The 13,601-nt window shown below is 39.5% G+C and overlaps 1 protein-coding gene across 14 annotated transcripts in view; it reads left to right on the forward strand.

Moving 5' to 3' along the window:
• Positions 1-13,601, forward strand: part of KIF1A (kinesin family member 1A) — a 171,683-nt gene that overhangs the window by 37,665 nt on the left and 120,417 nt on the right. For all 14 annotated transcript variants that reach the window (XM_031957496.1, XM_031957497.1, XM_031957498.1 and 11 more), the window contains exons 3-4: positions 11,338-11,414; positions 12,839-13,018. In XM_031957496.1, the coding sequence (XP_031813356.1) occupies positions 11,338-11,414; positions 12,839-13,018 (257 nt within the window). The remainder of the gene's footprint in view (positions 1-11,337; positions 11,415-12,838; positions 13,019-13,601) is intronic.

Consider the following 13,601-nt stretch of genomic DNA (forward strand, 5'->3'; position numbering starts at 1 on the left):
GATGAGACAGAGATGGGGAAGAAAGAAGGAAAAGGAGAGGAATGGGGAGGGAGCGAGGGAAGAGTGAGGAGAGGGAAGGAGGGAGAGCATGCAACAGGCAAGAAGAGTCTGAGACAAAGAGTGACATACACAGAGACAAAGACAGAAACATAGACATCTTTGTAATAGAATATGCAAACACACACACACACACATATATATGTATATTTGGTTGAATTTAAATTATTTGTGTATATACACATATATACCAAATGATATATACATGTATACATATATATGTACATTTATACACACTATTTGGTTGAATTTTGGTATGTAGCAATTTATACAAACATATAGACCTGTGTGTAGGTATATATATATATATATATATATATATATATATATATACATGTATAGCTATACATATACATATATGTCATACTAAATTGATACCCAATTTTCCTAACCACATTAATTAAATTAAATCATTTCCCTTATTTCTATTTTCTGTTTACCAAGCATCAGATATTTGCTATACTTTTTGATTGAATGTCTGGTATTTGTATTCTATCAAATGTAGGCCAAATGTTTGATGTTTGGTAAGTAGAAAATAAAAACAAGGGAAATAATTTTATTTATTTAATTAGTATGATTGGGAAAATTGGGTATCAAGAAAGGGATTTGAACCTGATCAGCATACGTTATTAGTAACTGCAATGTGATAAGAGAATTAGACATGAAGAGTAAACTCTAGGAAAAGAAATCAGAATACTATGTAATGAAATATTTATCTCAGTTGTGAAGGGAGTATCATTTTTAACTCAATTAATTAATGGAAGGAGTTATCAGGAGTTAAGATGAGTTTAGTTACTCACTGAAACTTAGTTTTCATGTATGACAAAGCCCAACAATTAAATTTTTTAAAAGGTTGGGTAATTATTTATAACAAATATGATGGATAAAAGATATAAGGAATTGTTAAAGAGCTATAGTGGCAAGTCCTGGTCCACAAGAGATCAAAGGATATGAATAGACAGTTTTCAAAAGAAAAAACAAAAACAATAATCCTTTGAAAAATGCTGAACATTATTGATGATCAAAGAGATACACATTAAAACAACTTTGTGATGGCATGTTCGTGAAAATGTTAAAAAATAATTTAAAACATTGAAATTCAATGCTGGTAGGCCTGTGGAAAAACAGACACAGTCATCCACCACTAGTATTCACATCAGCTTGTAGAATCTTTTTGAGAATAAGATGGAATATTTAACATGTATTGGTCAACCTGCCATCTGGTGGAGGGGTTGGGGGGAAGGAGAGGAAAGGTGGAACAAAAGGTTTTGCAATTGTCGATGCTGAAAAATTACCCATGCATATAACTTATAAATAAAAAGCTATAATAATAATAAAAAAAGAAAAGAACAGAACTAAAAAAAAAGAGAGAATAAGATGGAAGTGTGTAGCAAATGTGACAAAGTAAGTCCTATTCTTTGATCCAATGATTTCATTATTAGAAATTGTCAAAAACCATAAAGAGCTACCTTCTTTAAAATCTTATAGCAATACATGTAATTTTTAAAAATCAGAATTAACTCAAATGACCAATAATGGAATAATGCTTAATTATATTATAGTACATCAAGCGAATAGAATCCTATAGTATAATGAAATTAAAATTGACAAATGAAATAATAGTAAAGGGGAAAAAAAAGCAAAGGACATAGTACACATCAACCATGATTATTTCAGGAGAAGTATTTGAAAATTAATTGACAAATAAGTTTTATGGCCACCTAAGGAAAGTAAATAAGGCTATAAGCCACTTTATGGTTTGCAATGTTTGATCTGACTTCTGATTTCATCCATGTTGGGAAGCCTCTGTTAGGAAATCCCCTTTATCAGTGTAGATCAGCACCTGCTGATCCCTGAGAAATTAAGCAAACTTCCACAGTGTCACATAGTCAGACTATGTCAGTGCCAAGACTTATACGCAGTTCTTCCTCACCTAAAGTCTGACTTTCTGTCCACTATAGAATGTTGTCTCACATTAGAATACACACACACACACACACACACACACATTTGTATGTATGTGTTGTATATGTATATGTATATGTTGTATACGATATGTATATATTGTATATACACACAGATTTATGTGTATATATCCATACATTTAAATGCACTTGATGAATTTACATAAATTAATTTAAATGCAAATTTTCACTAAGAAAATTGAGTTGTTTGCATTGATATCCCATGCTATATGTTTAATCAAACTTTTTTTTTCCTCAAAAAAAAGAGAAAAACTAACAAAGGCTGGTCACCTTTTGAGTGTTGGAGAATGAGGAAGGCATAAAAATGGGAATCACATGTGCAAATGTGCAGAGATAAAAATGAAAATGTAAAAATACAGATTGGTTTGACTAGAACTAAGCCTGTCTTATAGAAAGTAGAGTTACCAAGATAGGGTGAGACTAGAGCCTTGATATCCACAGAGGGAAGTATAAGTGATCAGTTGATATGCATTTATTAAGCACCTAATATATGTCCGGCGCTAAGCTGGATGCTAAACATAGACATGATGGACAATATCATCATTGTAAATTTCTCAATGTAGGAAAGCAGTATTTAATTAAGGCAAATTTAGTAGCATGTTGTAGGAGGGTTGAAGGAAGGAGAAGAGATTGAAGGAAATCTCCTTTAACAATCATTTGTTACGAGTGATTTTTCTGCTCTTTCTATTTTTTCTCTTGCTGTGTATTATTATGATTCCAAATACCAAGAGAGAACCTGAGAAGGGAAACCCACTGGCCAAGAGGAATTAATTTCCTATCAAGTGGCACAAACAGCAAGAGTCTTTGCTAATGTTGTCACAGCAATGGAGTGGGACTTAACCTGAGCCTCCCTCTGAGCACCATGGACAGCGGTACCCAACCCCAGCAAAAGAATACATACGATTTCTGCCTGTGACTGAAGCCTTCTCCAAGCTCAGACTTTCAGAGCTGGAAGGACTATCAGTGGTCTTCTTACCTAAGTTGTACCTGAAAAAGTATCCCTTTTATAATGTATTTAATAAGTAGCCATCTAGTCTTTGCTCCTAGACCTCCTTTCCATTTTCCCAAGGCAGCCAATTCCACTTTGGGATTCCTCTCCTTGTTAGAGATTTCTGTTTTGTATAAAGTCTAAACCTGCCGGTTTTCACTGATTGCTCCAGACTCTGCCTTCTGGGGAGGTTCATCTCTTTCCCTCATCTATTTCTGACTCTTTTCTTTTCTTCTCCAGGCTAAATTTCCCCTGTTTCGCTAACCTTTTAACTCTCTTATATTCCCAGAGGCAGCATACTGCCTTTGGCCATCTCCCCGCCACGCACATGCCCTCCCCCCACCCCAACCCTTCCTTCTCTAGTTCTGGGAACAGTAATCAAAACAACATGGCCATTCCTGGAAGGAACAAATCAATCAATTGCCTTATGGCTCCACTCACCGTCCCTGTGACTTCCCAGATCAAGACACTCCTCCCTTCCCCCCAACTCTACTCAGTCCCCACTTCCTGATATATGTTGTCTTCTGCCTTAGAATGTAAATGCTTTGGGATTGTCTAGATCTTATATTTTAATTCCCGGCTTAGTACACTGCCCAGCACATAGTAAATGCTTAATAAATGGGTTTTGTTCATTTAAAATGAATTTGAAATCTTTCAGTACCTTGGTCACCTTCCCATGAACACTTCAGTTTATTAAAGTTCATCTTAAATCTTGGTCCCCATGGCTAAACTCAGTACTCTAGAAATGGTTTGAAGAACAGAAGATGGAGGAACTGTTATCTCCTTATTTCTGGGACTGATGCCTCTTTTATTTCAGCCCAGGACTCCACTAGCTTTTGGCTGCCTTGTCGCCCCATCTCCAGGTACCGAACAAGTTCTGTAGGTGAGACCACCTTGGAGCAGCCCTCTTTGTGTTCTCCACTATTTCATTTTGTTCACATCCATTTATATGACAACTCTTTCCTAATGGATTTAAGGTCATCCGCAGAGCAAGGCACTTTTCTCACAACCACTCTTCAAGACAGAAATGCAAGCATCCAAAGAAACACATGAGAGAGAGGTTAATGATGGTCACACAATTCAGAGAGACCAGAGTAAAGACCTAAAACTAAGTCTCCTGGCTCCTGGTCCAGAACTCTGCAGGATACCAAGCCATGACTTTGAAGACAAAATAAGACAATTAAAAATAATAACAATAAAAATCAGCTAAAAGAAGCAGAGAAATAGATGTCACGAGGAGCTGAAAGGGGTAAATTTTTAGAACTGAGCTTTACTGGCAGCTATGGCAAAGGAGGTTATGTGGTTCTCTGTATTTCATAAATGGATGGCAACAGCAGAGAAAGAGACACAGAGAGAGATAGAGACAGAAGTACAGAGAAGGAAGGGGACAATCACTCAGATAAAATACTGTTCCAGAAGCAGTTACACCCAAAGAAAGAACACTGGGAAATGAATGTAAACTGCATTTTTGTTTTTCTTCCCAGTTATTTCTACCTTCTGAATCCAATTCTCCCTGTGCAACAAGAGAACTGTTCAGTTCTTCACATATATATTGTATCTAGGATATACTGTGACCTATTTAACATGTATAGGACTGCTTGCCATCTGGGGGAGGGGGTGGAGGGAAGGAGGGAGCGGAAAAATCGGAACAGAAGTGAGGGCAAAGGATAATGTTGTAAAAAAATTACCTATGCATATGTTGTCAATAAAAAGTTATTAAAAAAATAAATAGTAACGGTGATAGTGGGCAAAAATAAATAAATTAATAAAATAAAATAAAATACTGTTCCATAAAAACTTAACAGAAATTCCCATTAGAAATTCTCAGGATCTAAGCTATCTGGAACAGAGAGTTTACAAAATATAAAGATCCAGCAAAAGACATTAAAGCCATACAGGAAAAGTGTGTTATCCCTCTCATTTAGACTGAACTGAGGTTGTAGATAGATGCTTTTAGTGACTTTACCTTATGCTAATACCTTGATTCAACCACAAAAATAATGGTTTTATTTTATCCCCCGTGCAAAGTCCATAAGACATTAAACATAAAGAAATAATATCAAAATACAGACTTGCCCCAGGATAATTTTTATCTGAACCCCTTTGAAAAAAATAAAAATAAGGTGAATAATGATCATCATAATAATGACAACTATTTCTTTTATTGCCTTTTATTTATATTGCCTTTGAAGGTTTACAATGCACTCTATGGACATTACCTCATTTGATCCACTGGTTGGCATTAGATTTGTTTCAGTACATCCATTTGCCTTTTTGAGCTTCTTTTCCTCCCTGCATGTTCTGAAGCTGCAGTTTAGTCCTAAAGGACAAATGTTCATACTGAGGCAAGTTGCCCTTTATTTCTGAGATTTGCTAAGGCTTAGGGACTCCATCAGCCAGCAAATGTGAACCGTGAATATCATGACACTTACCCTTTGCAGATCTTCAGGACTATGTAAATGTGATATTTTGCCATTATTATTTCACAGGCAGGAATTATTTTACTTCCTCTCCCACCTTCCCACTCACTATTTGGATGGGCAGAGGATCAAGTTGGGCACCATTAACAAATCTCATACGAGCCAACATCAGATTTTCCCATGGGTCGTCGGATTGTAGGCATAGAACTGAGAGGGAGTTTAGAGGTTCTCGGAGACAACTCTCTCATTTTACAGAGAGGGTAACTGAGTCCCAGAGAAAGGAAGACATTTGTCAAAGGTTGTGTGCAAGGAACATCAGAGATTTGTTTTGAAGCCAGATTCTCTGACTCCGAGCCTGGGATTCTTCTCTTGACCAGGCGTTCTGTGTCCCTAGAACCAGCAAGAATGGAAGAGCAGGAATCACGTGAAGCTCTGGAGAAACTGTCTCCTGGTTTCACATCAGGGAAATTTGACCAATTGTTATCTCAAGGACTAATTGGAAATCAAAATTTGAATAATTGCTTCTGAAGAATTATTCCACCGACTGGAACACTGGTGTGGAGCATCCCCTCAGTTCAGATATTCATGGAAGGAGACAGACTTCCTGGAGAACTGCTGCACTGGGAGTCACTTATGCATCTTTATTGGTGAAAAAGACTTCCTATTCAGAACCCTCTAGATTTGGTGCCCTAGAGTGAAGTCTAAGCCATGTCCTGGAAATAGCTCCGACTACATCTGACAAGGAGACAGGAACCTTATGAGAAATGGTTCTGATCCATCTATTAATGAAATTGCATTAAGTACCAATCATAGGCTGGGTACAGAGACAAAATAATGAAGCAGCTCTGTCCTCGAGGAGCTGATATTCTAATGATAGAGGCAGTGTACACATAGAGCAGTCTATCAATCAGTTACCAAGTATTTATTCTTTTTTATTATATCTTTTTATTTACAAGATATATGCATGGGTAATTTTACAGCATTGACAATTGCCAAACTTTTTGTTCCAATTTTCCCCCTCCTTCCCCCTATCCCCTCCCCGAGATGGCAGGTTGACCAATACATAACAAGTATTTATTAACTCCCTACAATGTACCAGGTATCTGCTAGGCACTGGGGGTGCGAAGATAAAAATGAAATAGCCCCTGGGTTCCAGTAGTTTATGTTCTATTGAGAGGCATATCTAACATGTGGACATACAAGTATATTCATAATATATATATAAAATCAATTTAAGACTTTTTTTGGCAAGATGTGGCTGAAGCTGTGAGCATCTGGGAACATTAATGTGGGCTTTTGAGATGAAATAGGAAGGAACCCAGAGATTTGAAGAAGCAAGTGTGAGGAGGGAATGCAATTCATGTCCAGGGACAGTCGAGTGCAAAGCGGAGGAGAATATAAATGAGTTGTCTTGGGTTGGGTTGGGTTTGAGGAGCAGCAATGCACAGCAAGCCAATCTGGCTGTACCTTAAAGTATGGGAAAGGGAAGAAAGGGATAATTTTGTTGGAAAGGAAGGTTAGAGGCAGAGGTTAGAAGGTTAAAGGTTAGAACTTTGAATGTCCTACAGAAGAGTATGTTTTTGATCCTAGAGGTAGTGGGGAACCACTAAAGTTTAATGAAGGGGGGGGATTTCATGGTAAGATCTGTGCTTTACACAATCACGCTCCTAGCAAGTGGATGATTTGACACAGAGAGAGGCTTGAAGTGAGGGAATCAGATGGTGTCCTCAAGTTTCATCCTGTTCTGAGATTAACACAAGAAACTTTACATATATTGACTATTCAAAGTGAAAACCAGGAAGAAGGAAGCTTTCCATGATTTCCTCTTGTATGTCTGAAGACACAAGTATATGACCCATCCCATCTTCCCACCCCTCCTCCTGTATCTGGAACAGTTTACTCACAACCTGTACTCACAGGAGACGTTCTGTCTACCCACACCTGGGCTGCACCTTTGTCTCCTCATTAGCTTATCTGAAAAGAGACACAGGGTTAGTCAACTTGATCTTTCTTCCCTGTTCAGTTCCCTAGCAACTGGAGCTTTTTCTGGGAAGACTTCATCACTAATTTAGCATCTCCACAGAACAAACATCACTAGCAAAGAGCTCCTATCTTCCTGTCCTTCTCCTCCCAAAGAACTCTTTGTTACCATTCAGAGTGGTCGGCCTCCCAGGGTGGGTAGAGGAGGATTTGTGGTGATTTAATTAAAACTTCATCTGCACTCTGAGAAACAAGGGACCATCCTCTAATGCACTAGATTAATATCCCTATGGGTATTTGAGCTGGAATAGTGGATGGGTCTGTTGACTGTCAGCGATCCCAGACAAGTCAGAGGGAGAGGAGAATGGAGAGGGAAGGGTTTAATGATGACTCCGACAATTCCATCATTTTCAGTTGTTTTGCGTGACTTCAAAATGTCCCCAGAAATAGCCAACTGGTCTGTGATGCTAAAGGCAATCAGCCTGTCATTACAAGGTGGAAAGGAGGGAAGGGTCCAGGTGATGAAGGACTTGAAACATCAAACAAAGTATTCTTTTTATATGTGATCTGATAGTAGCCATGGACTCTGGAAGGGTGAGGCAGGTGACGTGGTCAGATCTCTAGTTAGGAAATCTCTACCAATCACTTTTCCAGCTCTATGGGAGATAGATTGAGAATGAGGAGAGACCTGATGTAGAGAGCCCAAGGAAGTGGTGATGAGGTCCAGGACTAGGGTTAAGACTGTGTAAGAAATCTGTGAGGTGTTGTGAGGGTAAAAACAAGAAAATCTGGCAAGAAATTGGGTGTGCAGGGGAAAGTGGGGAGAGCATGGGTGCAAACTAAGTAGGCAAATGATAAATTTCTATAGACTATCGCAATTCGTCATAAATCTCCCAACAGCACTCCTGTTGTTATAATAATAATTTTATAATTATTATTATATTATTATATATTATTGTGTTTATATACTATTATAATTAATTATAATTATAAAATAATTCCTAGTTTATAGATAGAGGAATTGAGATTCAGGGACATTAAATTAGTTGCCCATAGACATACAGCTAGTAAGTGGAAGATGTGGGACTAGAATGTAGAGTTGTGTGTTTGTTTTGTTTTGTGAGGCAATCAGGGTTAAATGACTTGCCTAGAGTTATACAACTAGTTAGTCGTAGAGTCTTCAGGTCCAGGTCCATGATCACATACAGCGGATAGAGAGCTAACTCTGAAGCCAGGAGGACTCTCAGACCATTTTCCCCAGTATCTCTCAGGACTTGATTATAATTCTAAGCTTAAAAAGTGAAGAACAAAATGGAGACTTGGAGAAGATCCAGAAGAAAGACATTAAAAAATGACCCAAGCAGTGAGTACAAGGCTTTGGACAGAGTAGGAAATTAATACATTTTCTTAGAATTATGAATAAATGAATTCTCTGGATTGTTTTCAATCACTCAGCAGGTATTTATCCAGTGCTGACTCTGGGCCAGGCACTGGGGATAGAGTGGTCATAATGCCCTCCCCATAGGGTGGCTTGCTGTTTACAAATTTGCTTTCATGTATATGAGTTCAACTGATCCTCAAAGTAGATGGAGAGTATTGTCTTTACATCTGAAGAAACTGAAGTCCAAAGAAGGGATGAATTACCCAGGTCGCACTTGTAAAAATATCTATCACTGAAATGTATATGGGATTTTGAGAGCTGCAAAATGCTTTATGTATATTATCTCACTGGATCTATACAACAATCTTAAAAAGGCAGATATGGTCTGGCAGATACAGGTATTTACCATTTCCAATTTCTGACAAAATAGAAGCTCGGAAAGGTTTAGGGAGTTTGCCGTGGCTAGGAAGTGCCCAGAATATACCTTCTGCAGGCCCAGAATTTATCTGCTCTGCCATACTGCCTTCTCAGTAAGTAGTGAAGCTGAAAATGAATGATTGACTTCACCTCTCTGGTTCTGTTTCCTCATTTTTCCATAAATCATCTCCAAAACCCCCATTTCCAGCTCTAAATCGATGATCCCATAATGCTACCCAAGTGGGGGAAAGTTAAATAGTTTTACATCATGTGGGGAGGAAAGACTTAGGGAAAGACGTTCTGACAGATGTCAGGGTGGGAAGTTTTGAAAGCTGGCCATATTTCTGAGTCTCCCCCCATCATGATATGGTGGCTGACAGTTTCTTTAGGCCTGAGGCTCCAGATCAGAGAATCTGTTGATCAGAGAATCCGTTGATTAGAGAATCCAGATCAGAGACTCAGTTGATCAGAGAATCCAGATCAGAGACTCAATTGATCCCCTGCTGTGGATAGGCAGGAACAACTGGTAACAATCCGAGCACTACCAGGTGGGGCAGACAGATGGGGAAGAGGGGGAGAGAAAAAGCAGGGAGTGTCCGCTCTCATGCCCACCCTGCCTGCTCCCTTCTGTCATCATCATTCTAGGTCACACAATGGGCTCTTGATCTCGGAAAGACCAGATATTATTAGACTGAGCCAAACCTGTGGAACAGAAAGACAAATTGCTTGGCAGGAGGTAGAGCATCAAAGGGTGCTCTGCCTGGGAAAACAAAGAATCTCACTGGAAGAATTTTGAGGATCCATTGTACCCCCCTCCATTCTGGACATATTGGTTTATGTTCAAAAGGAGAAACACAGGATTATAGAAGGGCCTTTGAGCCTAAAAAATCACAGAGCCTCACAGTGGGAAGGGACGTCAGAGACCAACTCTCAAGGGAGGTCTACTACCAGCCCCCACCAGTGCCCACCACCCAAGAGCCCATTTCCTTCTATTATTAGGAAAATTCCTTAAGCTAAGTTGAAATCTGCCTCTACAGCTTCCAACCTTTTGTCCTACTTCTGCCCTCGGGACCCCTTCAGAACAAAGCTAATCCCTTCTTCACATGCTAGCCTTTCAGATGTTTGAACACAGCTGGTATATGTCGTATGCCTCTAAGTTCTTCCTTCTCCAGGCAAAACTTTCCCAGATCTTTCAACCTTCTCTTATGTGGCGTGAATTCAAGGCCCTTCATCATCTTGTTGGCCCTTTTTTGGACTTTTTCCAGCTCATCAATACACTTCCTAAAATCTAGTACCCAGAACTAACCAGAAGACAACAAATGTGGTCTGACCAGTGCCGGGGTCAGCTAGTCCAACCTTCCTGTCAAGGCAAATTGCCATCATGGTCCAACTTCTTTCTGGACCTTATATTAACCAGTTGAGGCTGTGAGCCCATTTTCCAGAGATTCTATCTTGCTTTGGTGCTGGGTACATAGTAAGCACGTGCTCTAATCTCTCTCTCTCTCTCTCTCTCTCTCTCTCTCTCTCTCTCTCTCTCTCTCTCTCATCTATTAACTAACCTATCATCTATTTATCTCTCTATCATTTATCTGTCTATTAGTATCTTTCCTTCAGATGTCTATGAATCATAATGTCCATCCAATAAGTGAAATTTCCCCCAGAAAGGATCAAAAGGTAATACTGTTGGATGTTCAAACCTTTATCACCTTTCTTTATGATCCCCTCTCAGAGAAAAGTTTGAAAGCCTTCTCCCCATTTTCCATTTTTGTAGTCCCAGAGAGAGTGAAGATGGCAGAAATCGACATAATAAAGCCAGAAGAAGAATGGCAGAGTGATGGTGGTGGGGGAGAAAATAAGTTTTATTTGGGATATATTGTTTGAAGTGTTTGCAGGACATCCAGCTGGAGAGATCCTCTTGGTGACTGGAACAGTGTGACAGCAGAATATTTCTGTGTTTGTGTTACAGCACCCGGTCTTAAAAGCTACTTTTGTCAGGCCAGTGCGAAGGTCTTGTTGGCTGCTGTAAAAATGGTGCCCCATAATCAGAGGCATTTGCCCCACCAGAACCCAATAACTTCCTCATCTTATGTTTATTTTTTTCCTTTCCAGCTATCGTCAATCCAAAACAACCCAAGGAGACACCCAAAAGCTTCAGCTTTGATTATTCCTATTGGTCACATACCACGGTAAGCACAAACACCTGGGAAAAGATATGAGTTATCAAGGGGGGAAATGAGCTGTTTCTCTCATGGCCTGCTCTTTAAGAAACCCCCTGAAAGTCTGGGCATCAGATATATAGCAGGGGAAGCATAGAAGCTAAGCAGAAAGGGGATTGTCTACAAACTTGGAGATCGGGCCTTTAGTTGAATGACCTGAATGCATAAATAACAGTACTTATTGACAAACCCCTGCATTTTGGGTTCGAGCCAGGAAAGGGTCTTTGTTTGTCGTTAAATTGTCAGGGGAGATTGCTCTGGTGGAACTTTTGCTTGAGAGAGCCAGAATATAAGTTATGCTTGATCACGACCCAGCAGCTATGAATTCCAATATCAGTTGATCTCTTAATATCATATTGGTCTGGAATTGGTCACGAAATGATCCAGGACATTCTGTTCTTTTTATTCACTCTATGGTCTGAATTATTTATTCCTAAATTCAAATCAAAGGCAAATAATATCAATGCTGGTTGCTTGGGATACCTAAACCCATCAGTCTCTAGCCTCAAGGAGCTTACTTCTATCAAAACGATTTCTTCAGCATGGGTACTTCCCCCAGTGGTACAGATGGCAGCCAGTGAATGCTTTTCCATTCTGCATGCTTCCTGGCCATATCCTCCCCAAGGTCCCACATAGAGAATCTGCCCAATGTGATCGGGAACCTCCTAAATCTTTGTCCTCCCATAGATCTCAGTGAAATCCCTAGGAATGCCCTTTCAACTCTGGACACATAGAACCATAGAACTAGAGCTGGGAGGGACCTCAAAGAAACTGTGACCCAGGAAAATGACCTACTTTGTCCAAGATCACAGAGGTAGCAAGCAATGGAAGGAGGATATCATCCCCACCTTCCTTTTTGACCCTGTTTCCCAGATGCTCTTATTCACACTATTATTGCCTCCTATCCTGCATTAGTGACATGTTGCAGTCCTCGTAAACCCAGCCTGCATCTTTCTAATAGCAAAAGTGTGGATTCTTCCCAGATTTGGGGGAGTCCCATGCTTCATAGCTTTATGATCTATCTCGTGAATTTCTATGACACTACATGGTGAACTCTCCATGATGATAAATCACAGTCCTTCATTAATTCACAGAGGGATGAAAATCATCCAGGATAGAAAGGTATGAAGAGGCTGTGAACTGTAGCCAATGTAATGAGAATCTTCCCCAAAGCTGATGAACTCTTCTTCATCCTGACTGCTTTCTAGTTACACTTCCTGTCTTACTTTGGCTCGGTCTTATAAGCTCTCTGAACCCAGCAACTCTATAATGAGAGGCTCAGACTCGATGATCCCCGAAGTCTCTCTTGCCTCTACATCTATAAGCCGATGATCTCTCCCATACCTTCCTCCCCCTTCATTCCTCTCATTCACAACATCCTTTTTTCTCCCCAGCCCGAAGATATCAACTATGCATCTCAGAAACAAGTGTACCAAGACATTGGAGAAGAGATGCTACAACACGCCTTTGAAGGCTATAATGTCTGCATCTTTGCCTACGGGCAGACTGGGGCTGGAAAGTCCTATACCATGATGGGGAAGCAGGAGAAGGATCAGCAGGGCATTATCCCACAGGTAAGTCTGGGCAGAAAGAGAGTGAAGAGCAGGGGTGCAGGATGAGATACCAAAGGCATTCCTTATCTTTAAAAAAGTGAAAAGAATCAAAGGCACAAAACCAACTCACCTTCAAACAGAACAAAGTACACTAATCATGTCTCGATTAGAGAAGATGGTTTCTAGGAAATATAGAATGAAGTGGGACACAAAAGCTAAAAGTTTAATAACCCCTAAGATGGAAAACCATGTTACTGAGTCCTTGGAGGGAATAGGGAGGGGAGAATTCAGGGGAAGTAAAAACTAATACAATTTTATTTTAGAAACTCAGGAAATGAAACTTTAATTCTCAGTCACAAAAGAATGAATTCTCATCACTCAAGGGACTATGAGGTATAGAGAGAGAACTTTAGAAAACTTTGTCCTAAGAGACTCGATCAACTGTCAAGGAGAATCTTAAGAGCAATTATTTACATTTTACTTATCCATTTGTTTATCAATCAATCTATCCCTCCCAATACTTCTCCCCAATTGAGCAAAAATAAATAGATAAAAGACTAGAGGGCATATTTGCATGGTCTAGCAATATAAATTCCCCAAGGGC

Source organism: Sarcophilus harrisii, chromosome 3 (genome assembly GCF_902635505.1).
Source record: "Sarcophilus harrisii chromosome 3, mSarHar1.11, whole genome shotgun sequence".
In the NCBI taxonomy this organism is placed as follows: Eukaryota; Metazoa; Chordata; class Mammalia; order Dasyuromorphia; family Dasyuridae; genus Sarcophilus; species Sarcophilus harrisii.